Source organism: Oreochromis aureus, linkage group 22 (assembly GCF_013358895.1).
Source record: "Oreochromis aureus strain Israel breed Guangdong linkage group 22, ZZ_aureus, whole genome shotgun sequence".
Classification (NCBI taxonomy): Eukaryota; Metazoa; Chordata; class Actinopteri; order Cichliformes; family Cichlidae; genus Oreochromis; species Oreochromis aureus.
This window is the reverse complement of record NC_052962.1, coordinates 29925694-29943890: the sequence shown is the minus strand read 5'-3', so window position 1 is coordinate 29943890 and position 18197 is coordinate 29925694. Positions and strand designations below refer to the sequence as shown.

The 18197-nt window shown below is 37.1% G+C and overlaps 2 protein-coding genes across 3 annotated transcripts in view; both read left to right on the top strand.

Moving 5' to 3' along the window:
- Positions 1–2850, top strand: part of LOC116312161 (C-type lectin domain family 4 member E-like) — a 79645-nt gene extending 76795 nt beyond the window's left edge. The window contains exons 5-7 of the mRNA XM_039606151.1: positions 2022–2173; positions 2288–2412; positions 2505–2850. Of these exons, the coding sequence (XP_039462085.1) occupies positions 2022–2173; positions 2288–2412; positions 2505–2709 (482 nt within the window). The 3' untranslated portion in view covers positions 2710–2850. The remainder of the gene's footprint in view (positions 1–2021; positions 2174–2287; positions 2413–2504) is intronic.
- A 7912-nt stretch (positions 2851–10762) lies between these two features.
- Positions 10763–17470, top strand: LOC116312162 (CD209 antigen-like protein E). 2 transcript variants are annotated; one of them, XM_039606156.1, is made up of 8 exons: positions 10763–10839; positions 14813–14887; positions 15379–15501; positions 16344–16421; positions 16593–16658; positions 16767–16918; positions 17033–17157; positions 17250–17470. In XM_039606156.1, exons 2-8 carry the CDS (start codon positions 14857–14859, stop codon positions 17452–17454), a joined length of 780 nt encoding a protein of 259 aa, XP_039462090.1. In that variant the 5' UTR covers positions 10763–10839; positions 14813–14856; the 3' UTR covers positions 17455–17470. The 2 variants fall into 2 exon arrangements, with proteins under 2 accessions (XP_039462090.1, XP_039462089.1); XM_039606155.1 differs by lacking the exon at positions 10763–10839 and having other exon boundaries at positions 14796–14887.
- The last annotated feature ends 727 nt before the right edge of the window (positions 17471–18197 follow it).

Sequence of the window (18197 nt, the reverse complement as noted above, 5' to 3'; positions counted from 1 at the left end):
CTTTGATCATCATTTATGTCCAGTTGAGAATGAATCTGTGCACTCACATATTAAATGAACTGAAATCAGTAGTGTGATCTCCAGTCTTGATATAAGGAATGAGAGAAATGACAGCTGTTATTTTAATCAGCCTGTCTCAGTTGTTTTAACTCTAAGTACCACAGAGTAATGTGGTAACATCTGGACTGACGAGTTTACTGTCAGCATTTTAATCGCTAGTTTAAAGGCTGTAGGTTGCAGCCATTGCTCTAACACTGTATAAATGTAACAGGGCTCAGTGCTGGTTCTAACAGTCTGAGCTGCTTCCAGCTTTATTTGTGAAGAGCACAGCAGCTTACAAAACACGTAGCGAGCTCGTACAGCTGCGACGTAAAACTTTCATTAGCTAAGATGACCTTAAAATAACGGGGGCTACGTGCGGTGATGCTAGCGTTAGCCACGTTAGCACCTTACCTTCAACAGGTGGTCAGACTGTGTAGACGGGCACTCAGTCAGAGGTTGGCTCTCCGTTTCGCTGCAGGGTCCCTTCATTGTGTTGAGCCGAGTGTAAATCCCGACGCTGAACGGCCTTTGTACAAGCACACACGCTTCGTAGCAGGGCGAAGCTATGAGCTAGAAAAATCCAGGCTGGCAGACAGCCTGTGTCTGACCAACCAATCAGAGAGCTCCTTACATCCCACGGTGTGGCTAATTTGAATAGCCTCCAGCAAGTTGTTAATCGAAGAGCTAATCCAGCAGCTAATCCAGGAGCGAACAGGAAAGGGAAATGGATTTTCAACTGCAGTTTATTAAATTGCAGGTGGAAAAAGGATTTTGACCTGCAGTTTATTAAATTGCAAGTGGAAAAAGGATTTTGAACTGCAGTTTATTAAATTGCAAGTGGAAAAAAGGGATTTTGACCTGCAGTTTATTAAATTGCAAGTGGAAAAAGGATTTTGAACTGCAGTTTATTAAATTGCAAGTGGAAAAAGGATTTTGACCTGCAGTTTATTAAATTGCAGGTGGAAAAGGGATTTTGAACTGCAGTTTATTAAATTGCAAGTGGAAAAGGGATTTTGAACTGCAGTTTATTAAATTGCAGGTGGAAAAAGGATTTTGAACTGCAGTTTATTAAATTGCAACTGAAAAAAGGATTTTAAAATGTAGTTTATTAAAGTGCAATTGGAAAAAGTTTTTTGAAATGCAAGTGGAAAAAGGATTTTGAAATGCAGTTTATTAAATTGGAATTCAAAAATGAATTTACAATTGCAGAATTTATTCTACAATTCATTATTAAAGCACAGAAATTTTTATTTCGATGCGCGTGGCTCTTGTGGTCCTCCATACATCTCACATCTATATCATGTTTCCTTTTCTCACTATTCAGAGGGTCCTCAACAAGCTGTGGTGAACAAAGGGTCAAAGGTCACCTCAGAGAGAGTGCTCCTGGTGGTTCTCAGTGTTCTCCTGGCAGCTGCTGTCATTGCTCTGTGTTTCACCAGTGAGTTAATATTAGAATTTAATAAGACTCAAATTAACATCAGTTATTTTCAGTAATGTTAAGAAAAATAATGCTTCTGTTTAATGTTTTCCTCAAACTACTGTTTTTACATTTAACATTTTTTTTCAATGTAAGCAAAAAGTGACATGAGTGATGTATTTGTTTATTTATTTGGTTTTAATATGTTTTAAACAGCATTTAAAATAATTAAAACTAACAAAGAGCTCAAAAATCTGGAAGGTCACAAAATGAAGTGTGAACGTAATTTCACAGGTAAGACTATTAAAGATACACTTTGATATTTGGTCAGACATTCCTGATGAATGACTGATTAAAGTTGATTTTTTAAATTCTTTATTCTAACAGAGACTCTCTCTAAGATACAACCATGCAGCACGGTGCAGCCGACCTGTCCAGGACCTAAAGTAATAGGTAAGTAATGGATTTTGTCTCTGAGACACAAACTTCAAGCTAAGTTCACACAAACATGAACAGTGATTTCTTCCACCTGACTGAAGTCGTTGCTGTAATCTCTTCAAAGATGATCCTTGTTATAAATGTGAAGGAGGCTGGGAGCTACATGGAGAAAAGTGCTATTACTTCTCCAACAATAAATCATCCTGGAACCAGAGCAGAGATGAGTGTAGAGCTAAAGGAGGAGACCTGGTTAAGATAGACAGCAGAGAGGAGCAGGTATGAAACACTGCTGCAGGTTCATGTTCTCACATGTTTTATTACATCTTTATGTTTCATCTTCTCAGTACAGAAAAGTCTAACAAGGTAATTTTCTGATCTTTTCCTGATCAGACATTCTTGCAGAGAAGACTGAAAGATGTAATGACTGAAGCTGAGGACAAGTTCTGGATCGGACTGACAGACTCAGCAGTAGAGGGCAGATGGGAGTGGGCGGACAGATCACCACTGAATGAAAGGTTTGATTGTTGTGAAAATATATTTTTTTCATATTCAGAATTAAAGTTACCAGTTTTTACTGAACTAGTTATTTTTGTTCTTCATCTCTTAGTTTGAAGTTTTGGAATCGCAACGAGCCAGACAATTGGAATGGGACAAATGGGACACATCCTGGTGGAGAGAACTGTGCAAGGATGGGAGAGAAAGGTGGAGCTAAAGATCTGAAGTGTTGGTTTGATGCATTTTGCTCAAAGCCTCACAGAAGTATTTGTGAGAAAGCAGGAGTAAAAGGACAGATTAAAAAAGTATGTGACTGAAATTCACATATGAAACACCAGAGTGGAGTGATGCAATTTTCAAAAGTAATATCACAAACAGGAAAAAGGGAACACAATGAAATAAGCATCAGTAATAGTTTGTATCTGATATTTTTCCTTAGTGATGTGATTATTATGTGCAACTTGTGGCCACCTGTGAAATTTATTAGAGTCCTTTCAATAATAAATCACACTTTTTAACCAATTAAATAATTACAAAGTATTATGTATACAAAATCATTAAAAAATCATACCTTTAAATTATTTATTATCACTTCATCACCTTTAAAGGAGGAAGAAAGAGTAATGCACTAAAACAATCAAACAAACAAACAAACAAACAAAGATCCTGTGTTTCTCACACTGTGAGAAGCTTTTTTTAAGTGCTATAAATAAAAACTCTTTTCTGAACTCTCACATCTGTACCTCTTGAAAAATGTTTCCAGACTTTAAACATGCAAAATCAAACAGAGGGTCAAAGGTCACCTCTGACAGCATGGCTGGCTCTGTGTCTTCCGGTTTTTCTCAAGCGAGTAAAGCTTTTTCACACCCACAGTAGCCTTTTACATTGTTTTTACAAACACTGCTATTGTTTCTATGCATGCTTCACTCCCAGTGATATCTGTTACTGTGGTGATGCCAGTTAAGTGCATATGCTAATACTGAGCGGGACCCCCTTTGCCTTCAGAGAGTTGTAGTTTTGATTCAACAAGGTGCTGGAATTTTCCAGAGGTTTTCCTCCATAAGTTTGCATGTTCTCCCCGTGTTTGCGTGGGTTCTCCTCGGGTACTCCGGCTTCCTCCCACAGTCCAAAGACATGCAGTTAGTGGGGATAGGTTAATTGATTAATCTAAATTTTAAAAAATTTTGGTAATTTAAAATATAATATAGAATTACCAATTACTATAGAAGGTGTACCCATTGATAATGTGAGTGAAAACAAATTTTTGGGAGTCATAATTGATAACAAAATTTCATGGAAACCCCACGTCAGACACATAAAAACCAAAATTTCCAGAAGCCTCGCAGTTTTGAATAAAGTGAAACCATACCTTGATAAAGATGCACTTCGTACTCTGTACTGTACTCTGGTTCTTCCATATTTTACATATTGTGTGGAAGTGTGGGGAAACACATATAAAAACACAACTAATCCATTAGTCACAGTACAGAAACGAGCTCTGCGTATTATTCACAAGGCTGGTTATCTAGATCATACTCACAAACTCTTTCTTCAGGCAAAGTTACTTAAATTCCAGGATCTGGTTAATTACAATACATCCATAATTTTATACAAAGCCTTTAATAAACTTCTACCTGCAAATTTACAATCTATATTTGAAATTCGAGAAAGGGCTTATAATGTGAGAGGCTTTGGACAATTCAAATTACCCAGAACTCGAACAACCCGTAAAGGTTTTTGTGTGTCTGTATGTGGTGTGAAAATCTGGAACAGTCTGAGTTTACAACTGAAACAATGCAATAATATTCATAGATTTAAATTTCTCTACAAACAGTTGGTCTGGTCACAGTATAATCAATGATGGTGTTAGTGTGCTCTGAAATGTCTGTTCTCTTACCATTGCTGGTATGGATTCCAAGGGGAAAAAAAAAAAAAAAAAAAAAAAAAGTTTGTGTGTATGTATGTATATATATGTACATGTGTGTGTAGATATATATGTATGTATGTATATGTATGTGTGTTTGTTACTTGTAATTATTATTGCCTGTTACCTGTGGTAACGCAATTTATAATTAATATATTCTGTATTCAGTTATGAAGGTTCTATTTGTTTTGCTTGGGCGTAGCTGCGGGAAGTTTATTGTTTCTGTTGATAAGTGAATATAGGGGTGGGATTTAATAAGTTTTCTTCATCCCACTCCTTTTCAGGTACATTTTGTTGTTTGTTTTTGTTTTTTGTGCACTTTATGTTCAACTTTATTGTTGTGCCTGAAATGAACAAATTAAAAAAAAAAAAAAAAAAAAAAAAAAATTGCCCATAGGTGTTACTGTGAGTGCGGTCTGTGTCTCTATGTGTAAGCCCTGCGACAGACTGGCGACCTGTCCAGGGTGTACCCCGCCTCTCGCCCTATGACAACTGGGAAAGGCTCCTCTTTTTTTTCTTTTATTGCCCAGTTTAGGTGTGTCTGTGCAGAATGTAGTCTCGGTGTCTTGTTCTTACCTGACAGGTGTGGCCCCCAGTGTGATGCCCTGGTGCTGTAGCCCAAGGGTGTAGATTTGACATGGATGGAAGGGATATGTCCCCACCAATATCCAGCGATTATTGAATTGTCCCCACCAATTTGAGTAAAGAAAAACAAACCCGATAGAAAGAGAAAAAAAACCCCGATCTGTCAGCGTCTCATTCACCCAGCGATGCAGAAAGAGTTAAATTACGTTCTCTACTGGAGTCCTACCTCATGTGACAAATATGGCCAATGTGATTGGCTGTGCCTTTCAGGGAGCTCTGTTTAGTTTTAGCAGCGGCAAGCCTGCGCTGCGAGGACCTGCAAGGAGGAGAGGAGGATGGCACATATCCTTCACATATAAAACTATGATTTGTAATTTTAAATGGTTTAAAAGCATCTAGAATAGCATATGTAGGCAAGTATATTTCTCCTTTTTTTATCAAGAAGCAAAGACAAAAAGGAAAACAAAAGAAACAGGGCAGGGTTCAGTGGTTGAATCATCCGTCCCCACCAATGCCAAAACCAAATCTACGCCCTTGCTGTAGCCCATTTGCTTCAAGGTCAACTGTGTTGTGCTTTCAGAGATGCTCTTCTGTATAGCTTGTTTGCAGTGAATGGTTGAGTGAGTTATTTTTGCCTTCCTATCATCTCAAAGTTGTCTGGCCGTTCTTCTCTAACCTCTGACATCAAAAAAGTATTTTCACCCAGCAAACTCAGAACATTCCCTGTAAACCCTGGAGAAAGCTGAGCGGGAAAATCTCAGTACATCAAATAATCACACCACACTGACATCAACAACCATGTCACATTGTGGCTGATTACTACAACAACAACAACAACAAACTTTATTTATATAGCACTTTTAAAAACCAGTGGTATACCAAAGTGCTTAACATACAAGAGGGTCAGATACAAGTAATAGAGACAGATGAAGGGCCATGGCAAGTACCAAACATGCTCGCAGGTTGATGGCATTAAAAACACAGAAACAAAAGAAATAAAAATAAATGCATAATAGAACAATATGTGTAAGACTTTCTAGAGGAAGATTATTGACAGTGTGGTTTGAGAATCTATTTCAATAATAATATGAGAGATACTGCGTATGTAAAAAATGGAATAAAAGTCTACAGTTAAAATATCTCAATGATATTAATGAGAAGAAGTGAACAACATCAAGAAAAATGCTGTCATTTATTCACCAGTGAATGATTGTGGGAGGAGAGCAAAGATGAATGTAGAGCTAAAGGATTATATCGGACAATTTAATTTAAATAAGATCCACTGAGGGTCCTGAGCTTTCTGTATTTTAACAAATAACCATTCTCAAATATTCTCATTCATCAGCAGTGTTGGTCAAGTTACTTGAAAACAGTAATCAGTAGCTAATTATTGATTACTTCCCCCAAAAAGTTATCCCGTTACTTTACTGATTACTTATTTTCAAAAGTAATTAGTTACTTTTAAAAACATGATTTACAACCTGAATAGGTGATAAAGCGATAGATCTTTCAGCCCAATTCTACTTTTTCTGCATAATCCATCATACAAAATGTAATCAAATGGAAAAGTCTATTTTTAAAACTTGTTTTATTAGTTTTAATCTTTTAACTTTATGCATCAAGCAAAAACTTAATTATATGCAACATTCTCTGACTGGAAGAAATTTGTTTAACATTTAAACCTATTTTCTACGGAAGCGTAGAGCTGCCACCCAGGCAAAAAAAAAAATAGAAGTATATCACGTTATAACGTGAAAAGTTTATTGTTCTAACAATATACTTTTCACGTTTGAACAATATAATATCATGTTATTACAATATACATAATTATCACGTTCGTACAATATAATATTTATATTGTACGAACGTGATAATTATATTGTACGAACGTGATAATTATGCATATTGTAATAACATGATATTATATTGTTCAAACGTCAAAAGTTTATTGTACAAACATGATAGTATATTGTACAAACATGAAAAGTATCTTGTTAGAACAATAAACTTTTCACGTTATAACGTGATATACTTCTATTTTTCTTTTGCCTGGGTGGCAGCTCTACGCTTCCGTAATTTTCTGCACATTCCAGCACATAAAATAAAATAGGTTTTGTGTTTACACTCACTCTTTCAAATAGATGCAAGTAAAACACAGCAGAAAATAAATAAAATCAAAGACTCAGCGGTCCTGTTGCTCTATTTTCACCTGTAAAGCACGACTGGGGCAGGCGGAGGTTTACCCTGGTGCAGGTGTGCTGCAGCGGTCAGTGGAAGAATCCGCGAGTTTCTCTGTGAATTTGTCATTCCGTGGCAGCGCACTCGGTGCTTGCTCGGAAGTTTAGGGGGTTTTTCGCTGTAAAAATAAGTTTTCTTCTCACGCAGTGAACAGTGGACACTTTTTACAGAATCAAACTCAAAGTAAGGTCAGTACTTCCACACGTTAAACGCTGCATGCTCATACTCTCTCCCGCACTCGATATATTATCCATTGTTGATCTGCAGACAGCTGTTGCCACGAACGTCGCACTCGCAAAAAAATCACGATTTTAGTAATGCAGTAACGCAGCGTGCTTACGGGAAAGTAACAGTAATCGCATTAGCTTTTTTGCAATAGTAATCCCTTACTTTACTAGTTACTTGAAAAAAGTAATCGCATTAGAGTAACATGTTACTTGTAACGCTTTACTGCCCGTCTCTGTTCATCAGCATGAATATAGGCATGAGTTGCCTATATTCATGCCTGGATTTCTTCTCTGTCTTGTGTTTGCATTGAAAATGCTCCACTTTTTTGACTGACTGTAGTTTATAAAAGTCAACACAACACAGGAAGGACTTAGAGATTTATTTTTGATCTTCTTTGTTTGTCTGACTGAAGATTGGAGTCAGAGTGTAACGAGTTGTGTTTTCTGTCTGACACCAGGCAGCTTTTGATTCTGATTGTTTAAATCTACATCTGTCACCAGTTCATGTCAGTGATAAATAAATTAACTGCAGTTTACCGACCCCTGGATTTAAGAGCTGAGATGTGTTTTAGCAGTATTTCTGATCATGTTCAAAACATTTTGCACTTTCATGTCACACAGATCTGTGTTTTAGGATCATTTTTAGGACTCATGTACGTCTCAGCTTTGTTACTGAGTCTGACTAAAAGCAACTGCAGGCAACATTAAGATTAGTTAGAAACATAGAAAACTACAGATGGGATCAATTATTTCTAATATGAGACCTCAGCCTCCTTTTCCTTCTTACTTCCCCATGACTGAAATCACAATGGAAATCTTTGTGTGCACGGCAGGGATAAATGATTTTATACAACATATTGTTGTTTTCTACATGTTGTATACATTAGCATGTAGAAAACTACACCAATTTCAGGCACCCAGATGGGATTAAACATTTTCTAATATAAGACCTCAGCCTCCTTTTCCTTCTTACTTCCCCATGACTGAAATCACAATGGAAATCTTTGCGTGCACAGCAGGGATAAATGTATGGGTCAATTTTTTTAAAATTAAGGTCTGGTTACAGATACAAAGCAGAAAACTACGTGTATAACTCTGCGCTCAAGTGCCCTCGCTTGTGTGTGAGTTTCAGCTTGCAAGTACTAATTTTGACCAGTTTTTTCTTCCTTTCATCAAACACAAGTTTAAAAATCCAATCAGAGAACAGATGGGTTTGGCTGTCAGAGTGGCGCTTTACTGAACTTCAGGTCCTGGAAGGGTAATACATTTTAAAGATGGAGGACGACGACAGCACTTCTTTGGGACAGTGTGAGTCACGGGCAGTGACTATAGAAAACAAGAACTGAAAAAGTGTAAGAGTAGAACTTCAGATGTTGAAGTGTGTAAGGACAAGGAATGCTCAGCTTTTTGCAGATTTCAGGGATTTCAGATTTCTTCTGGACCCAGGAAACCCATACTGGTCCTGATAGTCTCCCTCACTAGTTTTCTCCGAGGGTGAATGTTGCTGTTGATGTGGACTATTATTAAATGAAAACAACATTAAACGTCCACAAAACCTGCTGCTGCTGTTTTTATCTAAAGTTTCCATGTTACCAGGCTGAGGAGGGCTCTGAGTGTAATGGATCTAAAACTTTTTACATCTTCAGTTTCATGTCATCCTCAGTCTTATGTTAAAAACTCAGAGGACAACACCACATTTCTGATGTTAACAGTAACTCTGGGCCTCTGTGGAGTGAAAACTAAGGAGTGCTGAATCATTCAAACATACAGACTATCAGAGTAACAAGTGTGTAGCATTGCTAACTAGCTAGCAACAAGCTTCTAACAAAGTGCGTATGCTAACGGCTAATCTAGCAATTAACAATAGAGTGATTTTAGATGTTGTAGAACTATACAATGATAAACCATGTGTCTTTTTCACAATAGTGACGTTGTTGTATTTACTTTAATTTAACGAGTTGTCATTTGCGGTAAACCCATCACCAGACAAACTGGAGCAGCCAGGCTACGTGAAGAGTGTAGGGGGGCCTATTTGCAGTCACGTCCAGTGGGTGTATCGGCGGAGTGTGACGCAGACAATCCACCTCAGGTCACTACTGCCCAGACTCTGGCTCCATAAGTGTAAAAGGGCTGCTCCCACAGGCGGGAAAGTTTGGCTTCATTTGTGTCCAACGGAGGAAGTGCAGCCAGGTCGTCCCATCTATTCTACAGTCATTGGTCACGGGCCTTTCACATCGGATGCGGCATGCGCTGCGCTCACTGCTAGCTAGAGCAAAGGATCCAAAAGTTGTGTTGCTCTACATGTACTAGATGCATCTGCTCCTTGTCATTTTCAAACATGTATCTCTCTGACTTTATATCCTCTACAAGAGTTTGTGTTGTATTATGTTCAGATGTTTAATAAAAAAAAATGTATTACTCATTCATGAAGAAGAAAGCTTTGTAACTATCCCGACTGGTAAAGAGTGTGTCGTTTTCACACACTCCTTTCCCCCTGATGGCAGAGCCATTGAAAAGGCTCAGGAGGTCCCTGTATAAGCACGGAAACCTGTGACAAAAAGTTCAACCAACTCGGACACGCACAGAATGTTTTCATTGATGGCGTGGGTGAACTTCAGGCTTTGTTTCTATTGATCAAGCAAAGGTATGTCACAGCCTGCGGCACTTGTGAGTACTCCATGCCGCCACGTAAAGCACAGCGGGAAACCGTTAACGTGTACCGTAAACAATAGACATGAATGGGTTTCAGAGCACAGCGCTGAACGTGCCACGTCCTATGTGAAACAGCCTTTATTCTGGTCACCCCTGAGTTTGTGTTAAAGTAATACTAAAGTCATAATGATATTTCTGACCATTGGTATACAGCAATGTAATCCTTTCAAAACCTACCGAAACTTAAAGGACCTAACTTGTATGAGTCTTTTGGGATATATATATATATGATCTGAAGCTCAGCAAAGTGCCACTCCGACATCCAAATACATCTATTCTCTATTTACAAGGTTACAAAACTCAGTTCACACCTATGCAGTCTGATTTCTAGTACAAAATATTTATCACCACAATTTGAGGCCATATAAATGCATTAATACAACATATTTTGCAACAAAGAAATGACTGAAGAACAAATGAGTCCCTTCTGGTTGACTAGTGGTACAGGTTTTTTTCTTTGTTCTTTACTTGGTTCAGTTTAAACGCATGTTTCCCACGAGCAGTTCAACATTAGTAAGGTATCCCATATATCAGGAAGTGACGTGGTGATGATATGAAAGATTAGTGATTCTTTTCTCAGTGCAGAGAGGGAAGTGAATTACCACTAGTTTAAAAAAAGATTTTGAAGAAGCGGGGCAGTTTATAAGCCCTCCTCATTTTTTCAGTGTTGTCTGTTGTCAGTGATGCTGACAAAGCTGTAAAATGTCTGAATGTCTGCAGAACTTTGCTCTGGTGTGAACTTTACAAGAGGAGACAGAAAGGTAAATGGAGACTGTAATCTTTTGTATTTGTGTTTGTATGAGAGAAACGTTTTGTAAGAAAAATCTCTGAAAATCTTTTTATTCTGTTTGCTGCATTTTAGTTTAATGTGAATTTATAAAATCACATTTTACCAGCAGCCATGAGTGTTCACACCACACTGGTCTGTAATCTAGTTTTGTGTTTTTGTTGAAGTTAAGACCTCAAGTGTTATTTGCTACAGCAGAGCTGCCTGGTAGGTAAAGAGCAGTAATTAATAAACATGAAAAAAATGATAAATAATCAATAAACAGTATGATATATGAGTCCAATCAGCGTCTATCATGAGGCACAGAAGGATTCTGTAACATAAAGATGATCTCCACTCATGCAGAGCTTGGAAACAAAACTTTTAACTGAATTATTAAAAGTCATCAAACCTTATTATAAACATATTATAAACATATTATAAACATAATGTGAATTTAACTGAATGAAAGTCTGAACTTTTCAAATGTCTCCTTCCCTTTCATGTCTCTCACTTTGTTTTTATTATTGTGTTTGTTAATTGCTGAAAGAAATGAACTGAAGGGAAGATTTGCCTTTTTACTGCAGAGTTTTGCAAGAAGAAGTCAAAGTTACTAACAAATGAGGGAGCGGCTCTGAAGGACTGTTATCTCTTTGTGTGTATGTGTGTGTTTGTGCAATTTCTACTTCATACTCCGCAGGTGTATTGCTGATGAGGAAGTGCAATGTCTATTTTGAGCTTGCTTACCACCTGTTAGCTGAGGTAGTGGTCTGTGAGTCATTTAGAAAAATCAGCATATATGCTATTTAAAGGAAGCTAAAACATTTACTTTGGCACTCACACAATAATAAAAAATACAAAAATAATTACAAATTTAAAAAAAAATTCCCACAGGTCTTAAAGTAATACATACTCTAAATTACACAGAAAAATGCAAATAAGTTAATATAAAAATTGAAAAAGATAAAAACTAAAAGTTAATATAAGTACAAGAACATTAAAAGAGGGAGACAATGCAAAAATTTAGTTAAAAAACATAAAAACATAAAAGGTCGAGTTCACCAAAACTCATTAATAGAAAAATCCTCATTCATGCCTCTGTAAACGAAATATCCAGAATACCAATACCACCAATATCAATTGGTCAGCTGGTTTATTTGTGAAGCTGTGATTGGTCCATTTGAAAAAAATTCCTGTTTCCTGTCTTTTACTTAAACACAAACTGTTTCACATCTCACAATGACCCTGATGAAGACCACAACCCGAAACGCGTTGCTAACTTAATAACTTCTTTCTCATTACTTTTAAGTGTTGCTGGAGTTTCTGCATTATTAGATTCATATCTTCTGTATGAACCTTGGAAGTAGGTGAAGTTGTACCAGAAATAATTGTTGCATAAAGTTTGAATAAAGCTAAATTGTTCATTATATTTTGAGTTAAGTATATTTTCTCTCTAACCAAATTTAGAAGGCAAAGGAACTTTACATACATTTTTTGTAGATTAGTAATCATATTTATAATAATAATGACATTTAAGTAATATTTTTGGTAAGGTATTTGATAAGGTTTAAAAAAATAACCCTAACCCCCTTTTTAAAGTTTCCTCTCTCATTGTCCCTCTTCCCCTCTGTTTTTCTTTCCCTCCCTCTCTTTCTTTCTTTCTTTCTCCCTTTCCTATCCCCCAGTCATGTCTGTCCCATCTGTAACAACTGAAAATAAAATAAAATAAAATAAAATAAAATAAAATAAAATAAATAATAACAACAAAGGTCAATCAAATGGACCAATATGGCAAGGCTGTGATTATCCACTTGGTAAAGTAAATCCATTGGGCATCTTTCTTGGCCTTCAGATTAAAATTCTGATGGATAAAGAACCAAACGGGAAAGGCAAAGAACAAACAAACAAAAAACCCCACTGCTGTCAAACATGAACCAACACGAGGGTTCATGTTCTTCTGCATTAAGTCACATTGTTATGTTTTATCACACGGGTCGGGAACCTATGGCTCACAAGCCAGATGTGGCTCTTTTGATGGCTGCATCCGGCTCACAGACAAATCTTTAATAAAAAAAAAAAATAACGTTAAAAATATAAAACATTCTCATGTATTTCAATCCATTAATTTCCTACCGCTCATGATCATGGTTGGGGGTGGCTGCAGCCAATCACAGCTGTCCTCCAGGACAACAACAAATTTTTATTGAATAATACCTAACTTACACGGGTCGTAAACTTCAGAAAGCCTTTTATCGAAGAAGATGGCTAAAAGAAAAAAAGATGAGGAGTATCGTACTTTTCAGCAGGAATGGACAGAGGAATTCGCCTTTGTGGAGAGAGCAGGTTCTGCAGTGTGTCTAATATGCAATGATATAATTGCATCGATGAAAGGGTCAAATATAAAGCGGTACTTCGACACACGGCATACTACTTTTGCATCAAAATATCCTACGGGGGACAGCAGGAAGAAAGCATGTCAAGACCTACTGTGCAGAGTGCAAGCTAGTCAGCAGCAACTAGCAACGAGGTGACTGGAATTCAGCTAGCTTTGCTGGTGCTTTAGTCATGGTCAGAAACGGAAAGCCATTCACAGATGGGGAGTATGCCAAGACATTCATGCTTGATGGTGCCAATGAATTTTTTGATGACTTCGGATAAAGACAAAATAACCAAACGAATAAAAGACATGCCTCTGTCGGCAAGAACTGTTCACGATCGTACCATCATGATGGGAAATCATGCAGCACCATTCTTTTCTCTCGCTTTGGATGAGTCAACAGACGCAAGCCATTTATCCCAGTTCAGCGTGATTGCAAGGTATGCTGTCAGTGACACACTACGTGAGGAACGTCTTGCTGTTTTGCCTATAAAAGGGACAACAAGAGGGGAGGATTTATTCAAGTCTTTCACTGAGCTCGCCAAATAAAAAGATCTACTTCAGATGTGTGGCGAGCAGCATGGTGAGGTCATGTCGCTGGTCATTCGGGTGGTCAACTTTATTGTTGCACGAGCTCTAAATGATCGCCAGTTTAAAACAGTGCTGGATGAAGTTGGGAATATTTATCCTGGTCTTCTTCTGCACAGCAATGTGCGTTGGTTGTCAAGAGGGAAGGTGCTCAGCCGTTTCGCAGCTTGTCTGAGTGAAATCCGGACTTTTCTTTAAATGGAAAACATCGAGCAACCTGAGTTAGCTAACACTGAGTGGCTCCTGAAGTTCTACTATCTCGTGGACATGACTGAACATCTGAACCAGCTCAATGTGAAAATGCAGGGCGTTGGAAATACAGTTTCATGCCTTTAACAAACAGTGTTTGCATTTGAAAACAAGCCTGAACTCTTCATCGCCGACATTGAAACAGGTCGTTTACTACACTTTTTAAGGATGCATAAACAGTCAGTGACCTTGCTCAACATCTTGATCTTCAGCAGCTAGCGGGCTTCACATCTTAACTTCTTGCAGTCATTCAGAGCTCGCTTTAGGGAATTTCGTGAGCGCACTCGTCTTTTTAAGTTCATCACTCATCCACACGAGTGTGCAGTGGACAGCGCCGACCTGAGTTACATCCCCGGTGTCTCTGTCAGATATTTTGAGCTACAAGCTGCTGACCTGAAGGCCTCAGACATGTGGGTGAAAAAGTTCACAACCTTGCTTATTACAGATGTAATAAAATCAATTATTCTGACAGGAGGAGTCAGACTTTACATGGAGCCACCTCCCTCCCCAACAGGAAGTTGTTGTTTTTTTAGGCTGTAAAACAGAAAATTACAAGGACTAAGGAAGCAATTGGAGTGAGCATAAAAGCTTGACTACATCTGTGTACACTATATCTTTTCTGTGAAATATTTAAAGAATATATAAAGAATATATAAAGAATTTAATCTAGAATAAAAATTCTGGATTAAATTCTAGAATAGAATTCTAGAATAAATAGCAAAGAAAACACACTTTGTTGTGTTTTGTGATTCAGAGACTGTTGGATTAAGTCTGAAGTCAGGATCTTGAAGTTTCAGCATGATGAGTCGTCTGCAGAGCTTCATAGAAGGTAAGAACATTAATGTGGTGGTAAAACAACAGGAAGGTGACGGAGCTTCAGTCAGATCTGAGTGATCATCATCAGACTTTTGATTAAAGTTATGATGTTTGTGCTGGAATAGAACAACATTATATGTATACGACTTGTTTAATCATATGAATTATTTTAATCTTTTCATGAATCAGAAATATAAAGATTCAAAAGTAATTGATGAAGAAAGAGTGTTTAAAAGTTCTGCAAAATGAAGCTGTGAAGAGCAAAAACAAAAACAGGAACTGACCAAAAGGATGTGTGACATGTTAACATGTTTTAACTCAAGTGTTTCCTGTGCAAAGCATCTTAATCAACTTTAATGTTCTTGTATTGACACTCAACTACAGTTCAGTGTGCTGTAATAGTACTAAAGTATTGTAACATGAGAAACTGTTTAAAACTGTTGTAACTGATAAATACACACTTTTCTGAACTCTCACTTTGTGTCTCCTCTAAATGTTCATCAGGTGAAGCTCCTGACTCTCAGCATGGAAATTCAAGCAGAGGGTCAAAGGTCACCACAGAGAGAGTGGCACTGCTGGTTCTCTGTATCCTGCTGTCAGCTGCTCTCATCGTTATTCATCGTCTCTGTGAGTTTGTGTGGTTTTCTTTTTCTTTCTTAACTTAAAAAAATCAATGATCTGATTTTCTGTAAATAAAACGAGAAGCAAAACATTTACAATGAAGGTGTAAAACACTGCATATTGCCCACATTGGCTCTGTTTTAATCGTGTTGCAGCAAATTAAGGATGCGTCCAACTTGTAATAACTTTAATTGTTTTTTGAAAAATCTGTCTTAATTTACAAAATCTTTGTTTCACTCATTTTTAAATCAGCAGTTGAAAACATGAGAACTAAAGAAACACTGAAAATGCTCACATTGGTTACTGCTATAGTTTTAGGACAGTGACATGGCACAGTCTCTGTTATAGAGCGTACACTGTTCACTGTTATAGTCTGCTCAGAGTGCTATCCTTCCAATACTGTAGATATATTCATAGGAATCTGTAGATCTGTTTACCAGATCAGTAGATCTGTATATATTTAGCACATCTGTATATTTGTTCACAGTCTGTATAGCAATATAGAAGATCTGTATGCTGTACAGATCATCTGTAAATCTGTATATCTGTACATATACAGATATACAGATATACAGATGATATACATGTATAAAACAGTACATCTGTACATTTATCTGTAGTTAATCTGTATATGTCTTCTCTACTTAACTTATCTGTATATAATTGCTCTTATTGCACTTACTGCTCTTGTACTTCTTTAGACTCAAACTGTATTTCGTTACCGTGTATTTATACATGTGTAATGACAATAAAGTTGAATCCTAATCCTAAAATACAAAGCTACAAAAATCCTTTCAGTGTAAACAAACCTCACTGACTGACTGGTTTGTTTGTTCTTTTTTAATCAGCGTTTGACAAAATTAGAACGAACAAAGAGCTCGAAAACCTGAAACATCACAAAATGAAGTGTGAAAGTAATCTGACAGGTAAGCATATACAGCTGATTGTTTCTAACCTTCCGTCTAAATCAAACTCATGACACACAGCTGAGTCAGTCTTTTTTATTCCATGTAAATGATTATTTGTTTTTTAATTCAAGCTTGAGATAAAAATAGATGATGAATGACTGACGACTGTTTTATTCTTTATTCTAACAGAGACTCTCTCTAAGATGAAACCATGCAGCACGGTGCAGCCGACCTGTCCAGGACCTAAAGTAATAAGTAAGTTATAGATTTTGTCTTTGAGACACAAACTTCAAGCTAAGTTCACACAAACATGAACAGTGATTCTTCCACCTGACTGAAGTTGTTGCTGTAATCTCTTCAAAGATGATCCTTGTTATAAATGTGAAGCAGGCTGGGAGCTACATGGAGGAAAGTGCTATTACTTCTCCATCAGTAAATCATCCTGGAAACAGAGCAGAGATGAGTGTAGAGCTAAAGGAGGAGACCTGGTTAAGATAGACAGCAGAGAGGAGCAGGTATGAAACACTGCTGCAGGTTCATGTTCTCACATGTTTTATTACATCTTTATGTTTCACCTTCTCAGCACAGAAAATTAAACAAGGTCATTTTCTTAATCTTTTTCTGATCAGACTTTCCTGCAGAGAAGACTGAGAGATGTAATGACTGAAGCTGAGGACAAGTTCTGGATCGGACTGACAGACTCAGCAGTAGAGGGCAGATGGGTGTGGGCGGACAGATCACCACTGAATCAAAGGTTTGATTGTTGTGAAAATATATTTTTTTCATATCCAGAATTAAAGTTACCAGTTTTTACTGAACTAGTTATTTTTGTTCTTCATCACTTAGCTTGAAGTTTTGGTGGGGCAATGAGCCGGACAATTGGAAAGGGCACAATGGCGAACATCCTGGTGGAGAGGACTGTGCGAGGATGGGAGAGAAAGGTGGAGCTAAAGATCTGAAGTGTTGGTTTGATGCATTTTGCTCAAATCCTCACAGAAGTATTTGTGAGAAAGCATTAGTAAGGGGAAAGTTTAAGAAAGTATGTAACTGAAATTCATTAAAGTCTATCAAACACCAGAGCGGAGTGATGCATTTTTTGAAAGTAATGTCACAAACAGAAAAAATGAACATAATAAAAATTTTGCGAGTAATATTAAAAGGAGACACAGAGATTAGAAAAGTGCAGAAGTTGAAGACAATAACAATTGGGTCATATAAAGCAATCAGAGTCGTTTCACCTTTTCTGACATCATCTCAGCAACATGAAACAAACACACTGAACAGTTTCTTTTCATTCAGTAACAATGTCATGATTCTGGATCATTAACCAAGACTGTTTTGGGACTGAATTCTTGTTTAATATCTGATGATCCATTCAGTTAATTTATTTATTTACCCTACCCTGACACACACAAACACACACACACACACACACACACACACACACACACGCACTCACTGACAGTATGTTAAATTGATTTTTTAAAGAAGTGTCTCTTCTGTTGGTTAACAAGTTTTCTAGTTTCTTTAATTTTGTTTTTAACTAAACTTTTTGTTATAAAAAATATTTGAGTGTTTCAACAGCACAGGTACAACTGCAACTTTTTAAAAAAAGAAATTCAATAATATTTTATCAAATTAAATATAATTCTGTTTTCGGTGTTTTCTTTTAAGTAAACTCAGTTGTTGTTTTAAGTTATTTTAAATATTTTAAATATTTTACTTTTGTTTCCAGACAAACAGAAATTGCAGAGGAGGATTATTCACATCATACTTTGGGATGTTTCAGAATGT

Bases quoted from the DNA above. Each gene is read 5' to 3' on its own strand.
- LOC116312162 (XM_039606156.1), top strand. From the start codon at position 14,857: ATGATGAGTCGTCTGCAGAGCTTCATAGAAG. The intron at 16,422-16,592 runs GTAAGCATATAC...TTATTCTAACAG, and splicing joins GTGTGAAAGTAATCTGACAG to AGACTCTCTCTAAGATGAAA. The intron at 17,158-17,249 runs GTTTGATTGTTG...TTCATCACTTAG, and splicing joins AGATCACCACTGAATCAAAG to CTTGAAGTTTTGGTGGGGCA.